The sequence below is a fragment of the Pelobates fuscus genome, chromosome 7 (genome assembly GCF_036172605.1).
Source record: "Pelobates fuscus isolate aPelFus1 chromosome 7, aPelFus1.pri, whole genome shotgun sequence".
In the NCBI taxonomy this organism is placed as follows: domain Eukaryota; kingdom Metazoa; phylum Chordata; class Amphibia; order Anura; family Pelobatidae; genus Pelobates; species Pelobates fuscus.
This window is the reverse complement of record NC_086323.1, coordinates 2,485,881-2,500,917: the sequence shown is the minus strand read 5'-3', so window position 1 is coordinate 2,500,917 and position 15,037 is coordinate 2,485,881. Positions and strand designations below refer to the sequence as shown.

General features: G+C 45.9%; 1 protein-coding gene across 6 annotated transcripts in view; it reads left to right on the top strand.

Moving 5' to 3' along the window:
* Positions 1–355: 355 nt before the first annotated feature.
* Positions 356–15,037, top strand: part of SSX2IP (SSX family member 2 interacting protein) — a 41,576-nt gene continuing 26,894 nt past the window's right edge. For 4 of the 6 annotated variants that reach the window (XM_063427635.1, XM_063427634.1, XM_063427636.1 and 1 more), the window contains exons 1-8: positions 356–537; positions 8,317–8,458; positions 9,516–9,725; positions 10,132–10,242; positions 10,879–11,014; positions 11,991–12,066; positions 12,147–12,324; positions 12,842–12,998. In XM_063427635.1, the coding sequence (XP_063283705.1) occupies positions 8,342–8,458; positions 9,516–9,725; positions 10,132–10,242; positions 10,879–11,014; positions 11,991–12,066; positions 12,147–12,324; positions 12,842–12,998 (985 nt within the window). In that variant the 5' untranslated portion in view covers positions 356–537; positions 8,317–8,341. Of the gene's footprint in view, positions 538–6,490; positions 6,509–6,587; positions 6,746–8,316; positions 8,459–9,515; positions 9,726–10,131; positions 10,243–10,878; positions 11,015–11,990; positions 12,067–12,146; positions 12,325–12,841; positions 12,999–15,037 lie in introns of those variants that run through there. The other 2 variants (XM_063427633.1, XM_063427632.1) reach the window with 2 other exon arrangements.

Below are 15,037 nucleotides of genomic sequence, written 5' to 3'. Positions count from 1 at the left end.
GTCAGTCTGTCTGTCAGTATAAGTCAGGTCACTGTGCCAGTCAGTATATTTGGTCTGTCAGTGTCAGTCAGTCTGTCTGTCAGTATAAGTCAGGTCACTCTGTCAGTCAGTCAGTGTCAGTCTGTCTGTCAGTATAAGTCAGGTCACTGTGCCAGTCAGTCAGTGTCAGTCTGTCTGTCAGTATAAGTCAGGTCACTGTGCCAGTCAGTCAGTGTCAGTCAGTCTGTCAGTATAAGTCAGGTCACTGTGCCAGTCAGTATATCAGTCGGTCGGTCGGTGGGTGGGGCCGTCCGTTGAGGTCACGTGGTGTCGCTAGATCAGGTACAGACACACTGCGCACGCGCGCTCTAACAGTAACAGGTGCCGTGGCCCCGCCCCCGCCGCCCGTTGCTTGGTAACCGCCCGGGGATGGTGGCTGCGGCCTTTAAACTCAACCTGCACTGCCCGGGGCGAGCACTCAGCCTCCCCTCCCCCGCCTGGCCCGGAGCGAGCACTCAGCCTGACCTCTCCTACCCCGGGGCCGTCACCAAACTAAAGGTGAGTCCCCCTCCAACCTGGAGACTGAGACTGGGGGTCCCCCCCTCCAACCTGGAGACTGAGACTGGGGGTCCCCCCCTCCAACCTGGAGACTGAGACTGGGGGTCCCCCCCCCTCCAACCTGGAGACTGAGACTGGGGGTCCCCCCCTCCAACCTGGAGACTGAGACTGGGTGTCCCCCCCCCCTCCAACCTGGAGACTGAGACTGGGGGTCCCCCCCTCCAACCTGGAGACTGAGACTGGGGGTCCCCCCCCCTCCAACCTGGAGACTGAGACTGGGGGTCCCCCCCTCCAACCTGGAGACTGAGACTGGGTGTCCCCCCCCCTCCAACCTGGAGACTGAGACTGGGGGTCCCCCCCTCCAACCTGGAGACTGAGACTGGGTGTCCCCCCCCCTCCAACCTGGAGACTGAGACTGGGGGTCCCCCCCTCCAACCTGGAGACTGAGACTGGGTGTCCCCCCCCCTCCAACCTGGAGACTGAGACTGGGGGTCCCCCCCTCCAACCTGGAGACTGAGACTGGGGGTCCCCCCCCCTCCAACCTGGAGACTGAGACTGGGGGTCCCCCCCCCTCCAACCTGGAGACTGAGACTGGGGGTCCCCCCCTCCAACCTGGAGACTGAGACTGGGGGTCCCCCCCCCTCCAACCTGGAGACTGAGACTGGGGGTCCCCCCCCCTCCAACCTGGAGACTGAGACTGGGGGTCCCCCCCTCCAACCTGGAGACTGAGACTGGGGGTCCCCCCCCCCCCTCCAACCTGGAGACTGAGACTGGGGGTCCCCCCCCCCCCTCCAACCTGGAGACTGAGACTGGGGGTCTCCCCCTCTTATAGTGTGTGTGTGTGGATATTGGGGGTCTCCCCCTCTTATAGTGTGTGTGTGGATATTGGGGGTCTCCCCCTCTTATAGTGTGTGTGTGTGGATATTGGGGGTCTCCCCCTCTTATAGTGTGTGTGTGTGTGGATATTGGGGGTCTCCCCCTCTTATAGTGTGTGTGTGTGGATATTGGAGGTCTCCCCCTCTTATAGTGTGTGTGGATATTGGGGGTCTCCCCCTCTTATAGTGTGTGTGGATATTGGGGGTCTCCCCCTCTTATAGTGTGTGTGTGTGGATATTGGGGGTCTCCCCCTCTTATAGTGTGTGTGTGTGGATATTGGGGGTCTCCCCCTCTTATAGTGTGTGTGTGTGGATATTGGGGGTCTCCCCCTCTTATAGTGTGTGTGGATATTGGGGGTCTCCCCCTCTTATAGTGTGTGTGTGGATATTGGGGGTCTCCCCCTCTTATAGTGTGTGTGGATATTGGGGGTCTCCCCCTCTTATAGTGTGTGTGGATATTGGGGGTCTCCCCCTCTTATAGTGTGTGTGGATATTGGGGGTCTCCCCCTCTTATAGTGTGTGTGGGGATATTGGAGGTCTCCCCCTCTTATAGTGTGTGTGGATATTGGGGGTCTCCCCCTCTTATAGTGTGTGTGGGGATATTGGAGGTCTCCCCCTCTTATAGTGTGTGTGGGGATATTGGAGGTCTCCCCCTCTTATAGTGTGTGTGTGTGGATATTGGAGGTCTCCCCCTCTTATAGTGTGTGTGTGGATATTGGGGGTCTCCCCCTCTTATAGTGTGTGGATATTGGGGGTCTCCCCCTCTTATAGTGTGTGTGTGGATATTGGGGGTCTCCCCCTCTTATAGTGTGTGTGTGGATATTGGGGGTCTCCCCCTCTTATAGTGTGTGTGTGTGTGGATATTGGAGGTCTCCCCCTCTTATAGTGTGTGTGTGGATATTGGAGGTCTCCCCCTCTTATAGTGTGTGTGTGTGTGTGGATATTGGAGGTCTCCCCCTCTTATAGTGTGTGTGTGTGGATATTGGGGGTCTCCCCCTCTTATAGTGTGTGGATATTGGGGGTCTCCCCCTCTTATAGTGTGTGTGTGTGGATATTGGGGGTCTCCCCCTCTTATAGTGTGGATATTGGGGGTCTCCCCCTCTTATAGTGTGTGTGTGGATATTGGGGGTCTCCCCCTCTTATAGTGTGTGTGTGGATATTGGGGGTCTCCCCCTCTTATAGTGTGTGTGTGTGTGTGTGGATATTGGAGGTCTCCCCCTCTTATAGTGTGTGTGTGGATATTGGGGGTCTCCCCCTCTTATAGTGTGTGGATATTGGGGGTCTCCCCCTCTTATAGTGTGTGTGTGTGTGTGGATATTGGGGGTCTCCCCCTCTTATAGTGTGTGTGTGGATATTGGGGGTCTCCCCCTCTTATAGTGTGTGTGTGGATATTGGAGGTCTCCCCCTCTTATAGTGTGTGTGTGTGGATATTGGAGGTCTCCCCCTCTTATAGTGTGTGTGTGGATATTGGGGGTCTCCCCCTCTTATAGTGTGTGTGTGTGTGGATATTGGAGGTCTCCCCCTCTTATAGTGTGTGTGTGTGGATATTGGGGGTCTCCCCCTCTTATAGTGTGTGTGTGGATATTGGAGGTCTCCCCCTCTTATAGTGTGTGTGTGTGGATATTGGGGGTCTCCCCCTCTTATAGTGTGTGTGTGTGTGTGTGGATATTGGGGGTCTCCCCCTCTTATAGTGTGTGTGTGGATATTGGAGGTCTCCCCCTCTTATAGTGTGTGTGTGGATATTGGGGGTCTCCCCCTCTTATAGTGTGTGTGTGGATATTGGGGGTCTCCCCCTCTTATAGTGTGTGTGGATATTGGAGGTCTCCCCCTCTTATAGTGTGTGTGTGTGTGTGTGTGGATATTGGAGGTCTCCCCCTCTTATAGTGTGTGTGTGTGGATATTGGAGGTCTCCCCCTCTTATAGTGTGTGTGTGGATATTGGGGGTCTCCCCCTCTTATAGTGTGTGGATATTGGGGGTCTCCCCCTCTTATAGTGTGTGTGTGGATATTGGGGGTCTCCCTCTCTTATAGTGTGTGTGTGGATATTGGGGGTCTCCCCCTCTTATAGTGTGTGTGTGGATATTGGGGGTCTCCCCCTCTTATAGTGTGTGTGTGGATATTGGAGGTCTCCCCCTCTTATAGTGTGTGTGTGGATATTGGGGGTCTCCCCCTCTTATAGTGTGTGTGTGTGTGGATATTGGAGGTCTCCCCCTCTTATAGTGTGTGTGTGGATATTGGGGGTCTCCCCCTCTTATAGTGTGTGGATATTGGGGGTCTCCCCCTCTTATAGTGTGTGTGTGTGGATATTGGGGGTCTCCCCCTCTTATAGTGTGTGTGTGGATATTGGGGGTCTCCCCCTCTTATAGTGTGTGTGTGGATATTGGGGGTCTCCCCCTCTTATAGTGTGTGTGTGGATATTGGAGGTCTCCCCCTCTTATAGTGTGTGTGTGGATATTGGGGGTCTCCCCCTCTTATAGTGTGTGTGGATATTGGAGGTCTCCCCCTCTTATAGTGTGTGTGTGGATATTGGGGGTCTCCCCCTCTTATAGTGTGTGGATATTGGGGGTCTCCCCCTCTTATAGTGTGTGTGTGTGGATATTGGGGGTCTCCCCCTCTTATAGTGTGTGTGTGGATATTGGGGGTCTCCCCCTCTTATAGTGTGTGTGTGGATATTGGAGGTCTCCCCCTCTTATAGTGTGTGTGTGTGGATATTGGAGGTCTCCCCCTCTTATAGTGTGTGTGTGTGGATATTGGGGGTCTCCCCCTCTTATAGTGTGTGTGTGGATATTGGAGGTCTCCCCCTCTTATAGTGTGTGTGTGTGGATATTGGGGGTCTCCCCCTCTTATAGTGTGTGTGTGGATATTGGAGGTCTCCCCCTCTTATAGTGTGTGTGTGTGGATATTGGGGGTCTCCCCCTCTTATAGTGTGTGTGTGTGTGTGGATATTGGGGGTCTCCCCCTCTTATAGTGTGTGTGGATATTGGAGGTCTCCCCCTCTTATAGTGTGTGTGTGGATATTGGGGGTCTCCCCCTCTTATAGTGTGTGTGTGGATATTGGGGGTCTCCCCCTCTTATAGTGTGTGTGTGGATATTGGGGGTCTCCCCCTCTTATAGTGTGTGTGTGTGTGTGTGTGGATATTGGAGGTCTCCCCCTCTTATAGTGTGTGTGTGTGTGGATATTGGGGGTCTCCCCCTCTTATAGTGTGTGTGTGTGTGGATATTGGGGGTCTCCCCCTCTTATAGTGTGTGGATATTGGAGGTCTCCCCCTCTTATAGTGTGTGTGTGGATATTGGAGGTCTCCCCCTCTTATAGTGTGTGTGTGGATATTGGGGGTCTCCCCCTCTTATAGTGTGTGTGTGTGGATATTGGGGGTCTCCCCCTCTTATAGTGTGTGTGGATATTGGAGGTCTCCCCCTCTTATAGTGTGTGTGTGGATATTGGAGGTCTCCCCCTCTTATAGTGTGTGTGTGGATATTGGGGGTCTCCCCCTCTTATAGTGTGTGTGTGGATATTGGGGGTCTCCCCCTCTTATAGTGTGTGTGTGGATATTGGGGGTCTCCCCCTCTTATAGTGTGTGTGGATATTGGAGGTCTCCCCCTCTTATAGTGTGTGTGGATACTGGGGATCTCCCCCCTCTTATAGTGTGTGTGGATATTGGGGTCTCCCCCTCTTATAGTGTGTGGATATTGGGGGTCTCCCCCTCTTATAGTGTGTGTGTGGATATTGGGGGTCTCCCCCTCTTATAGTGTGTGTGTGTGGATATTGGGGGTCTCCCCCTCTTATAGTGTGTGTGTGTGGATATTGGAGGTCTCCCCCTCTTATAGTGTGTGTGTGGATATTGGGGGTCTCCCTCTCTTATAGTGTGTGTGTGTGTGTGTGTGTGGATATTGGGGGTCTCCCCCTCTTATAGTGTGTGTGTGGATATTGGAGGTCTCCCCCTCTTATAGTGTGTGTGTGTGGATATTGGAGGTCTCCCCCTCTTATAGTGTGTGTGGATATTGGGGTCTCCCCCTCTTATAGTGTGTGTGGGGCTCTCCCCCCTCCAACATAGAGACTGATACTGGGGGGTCCCCCCTCCTGTAGTGTGTAGATATTGGGGTCTCCCCCTCCTGTAGAGTGTGTGTGTGTTTGTATATATCACTACACGAGAGTCTCCTCTTCCTATAGTGTGTGGGTATTGGAGAAGGGGGATCGCTCTCTTGTAGGGTGCGGATATTGGAGAATGGGGGTCGCTCTCGTGTAGTGTGAGGATATTGGATGTGACTGAGATTGGATTGGCAGTAGATCTTTAAAGGAACACTATAGTCACCTAAATTACTTTAGCTTAATGAAGCCGTTTTAGTGTATAGATCATTCCCCTGCAATTTCACTGCTCAATTCACTGCCATTTAGGAGTTAAATCACTTTGTTTCTGTTTATGCAGCTCTAGCCACACCTCCCCTGGCTATGATTGACAGAGCCTGCATGGAAAAAAAACTGGTTTCACTTTCAAACAGATGTAATTTACCTTAAATAATTGTATCTCAATCTCTAAATTGAACTTTAATCACATACAGGAGGCTCTTGCAGGGTCTAGCAAGCTATTAACATAGCAGGGGATAAGAACATCTTAATTAAAAAGGACTTGCAATAAAGAAAGCCTAAATAGGGCTCTCTTTACAGGAAGTGTTTATGGAAGGCTGTGCAAGTCACATGCAGGGAGGTGTGACTAGGGTTCATAAACAAAGGGATTTAACTCCTAAATGGCAGAGGATTGAGCAGTGAGGCTGCAGGGGCATGTTCTATACACCAAAACTGCTTCATTAAGCTAAAGTTGTTCAGGTGACTATAGTGTCCCTTTAATGATAAATGATTTATGAAGGTTAATGAGAGCTGACATTGGGTGATGAGAAGGGATTACGAGCTCCCTGTTTGTAAGAAATTGGGGCTGCTCTGTGTGTCCATCTAATTTAATGTTCTCTAATCCACTCATTCCCTTTGAGGGCGGCTCATCCTGCTGATGGCTTTTAACCCAGTTGGGCTGTCTTGGCACGGTTTAACACAGTGTAAGCTTCTTAACTGTCAGTGCAGCAGGTGGCTCTGTTGAACACGTTCCAGTAAGTGCTTTTTTCTGATTTTCCGTTGCTGTATCTCAGACTCCTGTCCCTCTGTTTTGAACAAGCTCTGGGGCCCTCTCCATCCAGTCTCACTGGGACGTTAGAGCTATTGGCGGGGAGCTGAAACACCACAATTGAATTTGTAATAATGTAGAGACCTAAGCTGTCCGTCCCATTCAGCCATCACATCCCCTGGCACCGTCTGTGATTTTTATTTTCTGATAAATCCCGGCACAGGTAATCACTATAAGATTTTAACTAGACTGTATTATAAACCTATTGGGCTACTTGGGTATTCTGGAGTCCAGCTTGCGATTCCCAGGTTGATGTCCCACAATCCCTACTTTATATCGTAAGAATAACTCTGTGGGCTTTATGTACTAAAGGGGAGCAAGAGCTGGGTGTTGTGATTGCTGCGTTGCTATTCCCGCTTTTTGGTTTTCTTACATTTCCTTTTCTTTTTGATAGAATAGTTCTGATATCTTTGTATTGGATGAATAATTCTGTCTGAGACTGTGTTTGGTATCACTGTGTGTGTTCATTTTGTTTCTTTGCCAGGCAATGAATCGTCAGAACTAGTTGTTTAGGAATTGCATGCATAATCCGCATCTGTAGGATGTTTAAATCTGACCCTCCTGTCTTGTTATATATGTTGGGTAGTCAGTACGCATTTCTTATTGTGATCCCTCAGACGACCAAGACTAACTGTAATTTTAGGGCGATCGTTTGCAGTGTTACAAATCCTAACACTGCTGTTAACCTGGTCCTCAGACTAGTTCAGATACTCCTGACAATTGCTAATTTTCTGTTTTCAAGGGACCCTCTTGGTTCCCCATTCTTCTGTTCTCCAGTCCCAAGTTTTAACCTTTCTACCCCATGTAGTGTGTTTGCCTTATATTGCGCTGAATCCAGTTACTGTATTCTGTAAGTGGGCATTATGTCACAATAACCATTGTGTGATTAGTATATTAAGCACTTTGTTCTTTAACCTAGATTGTACCAGATTGTCAAATGTACAAAATTTAGAAGATAATTTACCTTTCTGAAATATCCGGTCTCCTCGATCATTGTGAACTGATCACTATTGCTTAATGGTTACTTATGTATATGTCTTCAGTTTTTGGGATACAGCAAAAGAGTTTTTAGAAGAGCATTTCAGGGTCCTCAAAATGAGACGTTTGGAATCTGTCTGCGGTAGAATCAATTGTGCTTAACCCATCCTGGCTTTTCTGTTTGTTCTCCTGATTCACCTCACCCACCCAGTCCTACTTGGTGCTTTGTGTAGTGTTAAGAGATCATTAACCCCTGGTGTACGTGGAAGGGAAATTGGAATGTACGGTAGTCGTTGTAGAGGATAAAGCAGAGTATGGGTAACTGGCACATGCTTGTGCTGCACATAACATTAGAAAACTTCCAAGCGAGCTTTGCTTAAATACTAATTTTAAAAAAGAAATGCATAATACATCCATTTTTTTGCTCTAGTGATAACCAAGTGAATACAGAGATGTTCTACAATAACATAACAAACCCAAACTCATACAAGAGTGGCGCTAATTACAGCTAGTAGGGCGATTGTCATTGCCGTGTTAGGGAGTATTATATTGCTAAGCAACGTCTGCTTTAATAGCTACAAATGTAACACTCCTATTACTAGTAATTCCAACGAGGTTGGGCGCTCAAACTCTGATTGCCGACATGATGGCATAGGATCAGAGATTAAAAAACATGGAATTGCTGCTTCTCACTCAGGTCTTCCATTGCGCGTGCTTTACAGTAACGCAGAGACTTATTTTATTTTTTTGTCCTAGAAAACGGTACGAACATAAACCCAGGATGTCACCAGTCAGTTTGCCGCAAACCACACTGTCTCTTGCCAAAGCTGCAACGGGCGACATTACTTCTTTTTGTACAGAGGATAATATGGAGCAGTGTGTGGCATACATAGAGCAGGTAAGCAATGCACAGAATGTTAACTATCTGTCTGAATTATAATCAAAAAAAAAAACGGGATTTGGATTTCCTGACTGTGTCCCCCATTAATGAGGTTACCCTATATGGGTATCCTGGCTAATGACCCCTGTTGTGCTATTTTTTGTGTCGGGGGGTGTATGTCCTGAAGATATTCTTAGATGGCATTATTGTAAATTGCCTGGTAGGTGGCTCCTATGCCCACACCTGTCTGTATGCATGCTCCCCATTTTACATCAAATGCAATTGTACTTTCTGATTAAACTGACTTCTCCCAGAGAAGCGTTGAATCCATTTCTTCTCTGTGAGAGACATTGAAGATGCCAAATATGAAGACCTTCAATTTTTTCAAGTCATTAGAGACTTTTCCTCATTAAGATCTGTCGGTCTAACTGAGACTAGAGGCATGTTCTCTTTCCATTTTTCGCGAAACAGTCATGTTTATATTTGTCAGGCTCCAGGGACAGTCTATGCACCAAAACCATTTTGGTTATATGGATTATTTTACAGACTCATGCAGTGACTGAATTGTTTGTTCCTTTTCTGCTATGTTGACATTGGTGAGAGAGTTTCTTGGAGCCACATGTGAATACATACAATATTACGTCTCTTTTGTCAACAGAGACAGATATGGCCATTTTAGTCCGGTAACTAAACACTATTTAATCTGGTTAAAGGCCACTTCCAAAACATTGGGGTGCTCAGTAGAGATGGAGTGATGGGCCTTTTCCAGCACAAGCAAGTTTAGGGGCAGTCTGTGTGCCAGTTTCTTTCCATGTTTTTCCTTTTTAATTTCTTTGCATTGCTCCATAAGCCCACTCGGGGGAGGGGCGGGGGGGGGGGGGGGATTTAGTGGAATTAACTTTTTTAATATGGGCTGTGGATCCATTACAAGGACCCAGCACAATGCATCTCACCTCATCAGAGCTAAAAACTTTCACTAGCCATTTGCTGTGGGCACGTAGACCTGGATTGCTCATTGTTTAATCTCTCTGACTGAATCACACATTAAACTGCTTCCTTCGGTCTCATTGCTTAGGAGCTTGCAAATTTAGGCTACCCTTCTTTACAAACTGCATCCAAAAACGGAGAAGGAAAAAAGCTGAATGTGGTTTCGATTGTGAATTGTATTCATGAGTTACTGCAACGTCACTCCAGATACCTGCGAGGCAGAGAGGAAGCCGAAATGCAACTTCTGAAAGTAAAAAGTGATCTGGATCATCTGCAGAGCATCCACTGCAGGCAAAAAGTGAGTCCACATGTCCTCCTATAGTCCAGTACACGTAATAACTGGGAAAGTGCTCCAGGTGTTTACTAATAATATTGCGTGTACTTGGTATCTGGCCAAGTACTTCTACTGGGGTCAGTAGGTAATACAAGTGTGATCTCTGTTGCACAATTTAAGTAACAAAGTTCATTTAGCCTATTATATCAGCAAATGGGATGGAGGGATGTTTAGTACGGAAAGACCTTGTCTTTCTAAACCTCTGCATTTTTCAAATAAATAGCACATGGTGCAGATTGGTATCTGGGTCATTCCATCCTGAGCTCCCACTCACACAGACCATTCCTTTTGCCCCCTCGTCGCAGCCAACCGCTCTGCGTTCAGGTCTGTAATTAAATGTTGCTTTGACAAATGAGTTTGTTTTTCCCAGGATCAGCTAGAGACCACTCGCAGAGAAAATGCTACCCTGCAAGAGCGTGAACGGCAGGCCCAGTGTAAGAACAGGAGTCTGTTACAGCTGCTGAAAAATGAGAAGGAAGAGGTACAAGCTGGTGGAAGCACAGCAAGGGTTAAATTACTTTGCATCAGGGCTGTAGCTGAGCTCTGTTGGAGGCACCACAGGGGTTACATAGTAATGCATTGCTTTAGCTTTGAGAAGATTGCCTCACTCTGCAGGCTGAAATAAAATAGGGGATGGGGGGGAATTGATCTAACCAATCGGTGTCCTATCCCTAGGAATGCTTGAAAAGTTTTTTTTTTTTTTTTTTTTTTTTTTTTTTTATGCACCAAATTGACATTGGGCAGTCTGGAACAGACTTTTGTGCTACCTAATGTCACACTAGGGGCAGCTATTTCCCAGCACACAATTAACAATAACTCTGGATGTGCAGAGTTTCAACCTGATCCCGACTCTTCTCACCATGACCACTTCAAAAAGACGAATTAGTCCTGCTGGTTGGAGGAACTCTGTAATAGAAAGGATACTGTATGTTTATTAGAGAGGTCACTGTCTGTTATCCACTAAACTAAGAATTCAAAGGAAATTTCACATTTTAAGCCAAAATAGCCAAAGCTGGAAGCAACTCCACTTTTTTTTACCTTTTTTTTTAATATCAGATTCTCATTTTAGTGAATAACCTGGTCACTGGTCGATTTGTGTGTGTTTATTTTATTCCAGTTTCAGAAGCTGCAGCATATCATTGCCAGTCGTTCTACTCAATATAACCACAATATGAAAAGAAAAGAGCGAGAGTTCAACAAACTGAAAGAGCGATTGTATCAACTTGTGATGGATAAAAAAGACAAGAAGATCTGTGAGTTACTGTTAGAAATTCATATAATCACCGATGTGCCCCGCCTCGGCACCAAGGTTATGCTGCATGTTACAAAGAGTTAATCCTATTAATGCACCGAGCCTGAAAAAGTTAGTTAAACATACATTTTGTAGTACATTGGGGGATATTTATCAGTGTTCTGGAACGTTAAATTTTACCCTTATTTTGACCATGTTAACACTGTCTAAAAAGTGTTTTTTCTTTATAGTACATTTTTGCCACATTGAACAAGCCAAGCTAGGTCCCAGGGCAGCTGATATGGCTATTTTCCTTCATTAAAGGGACACTATATGCACCCAGAGTACTGCAGCTTTTTGAAGTGGTCTGGGTGCATTCTCCCTGTCCCTCTTAGTCCTGCAATGTAGAGAAACTGTAATGTTTATAGTGCAGAACTAGGACTGTCCATTCCGGGAGTTCACCAGACCATAGGTTGCTCTGCATTAGGACATCCAGAGTCAGTGAAAACACTATAGGAGAGCATTGAGTCAATGCTAACCTATGGGGTGGCCCTAATGCACTCACCGCACATTCTCAAAGAAGGTGTAATGCCAATGGATATCTGGAATCGGGAGCGTAAACAAGTGTTGTGTTTGCATCTTTACATGCCAGGGGGCATGTAAGAAGACACTTTATTATAGAAGTCCAGCATCTGGCAACTTCATCGGAATGCCAAGTTGACCATTCTACAGTCCGAAGAATAGAGAAAATCTGCAATAATATACATTGCCCATGATCAAAGACGGTTCGGCAAAACCTGAAATGTGTTGCAAGCATTTACTGCATTAACCTTCACAATTTTGGAATAGATTATGCACTGTGCATTACACCCGCATTCTCGTATAGTTGAGGAGTTAACTTCTGTTGGTTCTGCATTAGAAGAAATTCCACTTGTAAAACTATTCTTTAAATCCATATGGAGGAGAGCTTTTTATGTTTGTTTTTGGTTTATTTCAAGCGATGGATGTCCTGAATTATGTGGGTCGAGCAGATGGAAAGCGGTCCGTTTGGAAGACCAGTCGTACTGAAGCCAAGTAAGTGAGTGATAACCTAACACAGAGGATGCTGGATGCAAGAAAACTGGCCCTTTTACTTGGTGTTCTTTATTTCTAAGGAATGAAGAGGAGATGTATAAGGTTCTGTTGAGTGACTATGAGAAACGACAAAAAGATCTCATGATGGAAAACGTGGAACTTAAAAAAGTCCTTCAGCAAATGAAAAAAGAAATGGTGTTCATTCTGGGCCCACAAAAATATCCCACTGTGGACCATGCAGAGGACAGCTTGGGAGTGGTAAGTCTGCTACAGACTGCATCATGTTAAATCACTTTAAATTGATAGTCACTGGTTACTCTCCTCCATTAAAGGTAGATCCTTACTTCCTCTCTTCCTGTCGTGAGGGTTTATAGGAACACCCCATTTTCCCATCTTGTTAAAGTGGAATGGCCACTTCTCTGGTAACTACATTTTTGAAAATCACCCCTCTCGTGCTATAGCAATGACTAATATGGAGCGAAGATGTAGTTGCCCTGTTGTAGGATAAAGAGATTTGGATTTCTAAATGTAATTAAATATTGGTATAAGTAAACGTAGTTATAAAAATAATCATGAGGAGAAATATTAATTCTCTAATTCCATACTCCTTTTAAAGAAGTATCCTGGTACCTTCTCCCTCTTGAAGGCATGTCCCAGGACCCCCTATCCCCACAATCCATATTTTAATGGCATCTCTTTAGCCAGTTTCTCATTGTGCGAATAATTGAAAGCATTCATATTCAGTTTAGTGGCAGATCTTGTGGTTTGTTCTTAGTCCCAGGTCCTTTCTGATGTCGATGAAGATGTTGCTGATTCTAGCAAAGAGACCATATCCGAATTATCTTGTGAAACTGTGCGTGCACAACTTATTGATAGCATCCGGCAGCAATGGCGTATAGTTAAAAACCACGTGGAGAGACTGGACAGCCAAGGTAACCACCATTTATCCATTAAAACCTTCACGTAAACATGGAACCAGTACTTTGTGTTTGCTAAATTGTTTGAAAGATTCAAGTAGGAGTTTTCATCACTTAAGCATGGAGATATTCTTATTTGAATAGCACTTTACCATTCTACAATAGGTTTCTTTAACAACCAGTAATTGACCGACAGAAATTAATTAAACCCTGTAAAAAGGAAGGGATAAAGGAACACGAGGGCGAGTTTGCTACATATGACGTGTTGGATGATCAGTAAAGGTGCTACATATGACGTGTTGGATGATCAGTAAAGGTGCTACATATGACGTGTTGGATGATCAGTAAAGGTGCTACATATGACTTGTTGGATGATCAGTAAAGGTGCTACATATGACGTGTTGGATGATCAGTAAAGGTGCTACATATGACGTGTTGGATGATCAGTAAAGGTGCTGCATATGACGTGTTGGATGATCAGTAAAGGTGCTACATATGACGTGTTGGATGATCAGTAAAGGTGCTACATATGACGTGTTGGATGATCAGTAAAGGTGCTACATATGACGTGTTGGATGATCAGTAAAGGTGCTGCATATGAGGTGTTGGATGATCAGTAAAGGTGCTGCATATGACGTGTTGGATGATCAGTAAAGGTGCTGCATATGACGTGTTGGATGATCCGTAAAGGTGCTACATATGACGTGTTGGATGATCAGTAAAGGTGCTGCATATGACGTGTTGGATGATCAGTAAAGGTGCTACATATGACGTGTTGGATGATCAGTAAAGGTGCTACATATGACGTGTTGGATGATCCGTAAAGGTGCTGCATATGAGGTGTTGGATGATCCGTAAAGGTGCTGCATATGACGTGTTGGATGATCCGTAAAGGTGCTACATATGACGTGTTGGATGATCCGTAAAGGTGCTGCATATGACGTGTTGGATGATCCGTAAAGGTGCTACATATGACGTGTTGGATGATCAGTAAAGGTGCTGCATATGACGTGTTGGATGATCCGTAAAGGTGCTGCATATGACGTGTTGGATGATCCGTAAAGGTGCTACATATGACGTGTTGGATGATCAGTAAAGGTGCTGCATATGACGTGTTGGATGATCAGTAAAGGTGCTACATATGACGTGTTGGATGATCCGTAATGGTTCTACATATGACGTGTTGGATGATCCGTAAAGGTGCTACATATGATGTGTTGGATGATCAGTAAAGGTGCTACATATGAGGTGTTGGATGATCCGTAAAGGTGCTGCATATGACGTGTTGGATGATCCGTAAAGGTGCTACATATGACGTGTTGGATGATCCGTAAAGGTGCTGCATATGACGTGTTGGATGATCCGTAAAGGTGCTGCATATGACGTGTTGGATGATCCGTAAAGGTGCTACATATGACGTGTTGGATGATCAGTAAAGGTGCTGCATATGACGTGTTGGATGATCAGTAAAGGTGCTGCATATGACGTGTTGGATGATCCGTAATGGTTCTACATATGACGTGTTGGATGATCCGTAAAGGTGCTACATATGAGGTGTTGGATGATCAGTAAAGGTGCTACATATGAGGTGTTGGATGATCAGTAAAGGTGCTGCATATGATGTGTTGGATGATCAGTAAAGGTGCTGCATATGACGTGTTGGATGATCAGTAAAGGTGCTACATATGACGTGTTGGATGATCAGTAAAGGTGCTACATATGACGTGTTGGATGATCAGTAAAGGTGCTACATATGACGTGTTGGATGATCCGTAAAGGTGCTGCATATGACGTGTTGGATGATCCGTAAAGGTGCTACATATGACGTGTTGGATGATCAGTAAAGGTGCTACATATGACGTGTTGGATGATCAGTAAAGGTGCTGCATATGACGTGTTGGATGATCAGTAAAGGTGCTACATATGACGTGTTGGATGATCCGTAATGGTTCTACATATGACGTGTTGGATGATCAGTAAAGGTGCTACATATGAGGTGTTGGATGATCAGTAAAGGTGCTACATATGAGGTGTTGGATGATCAGTAAAGGTGC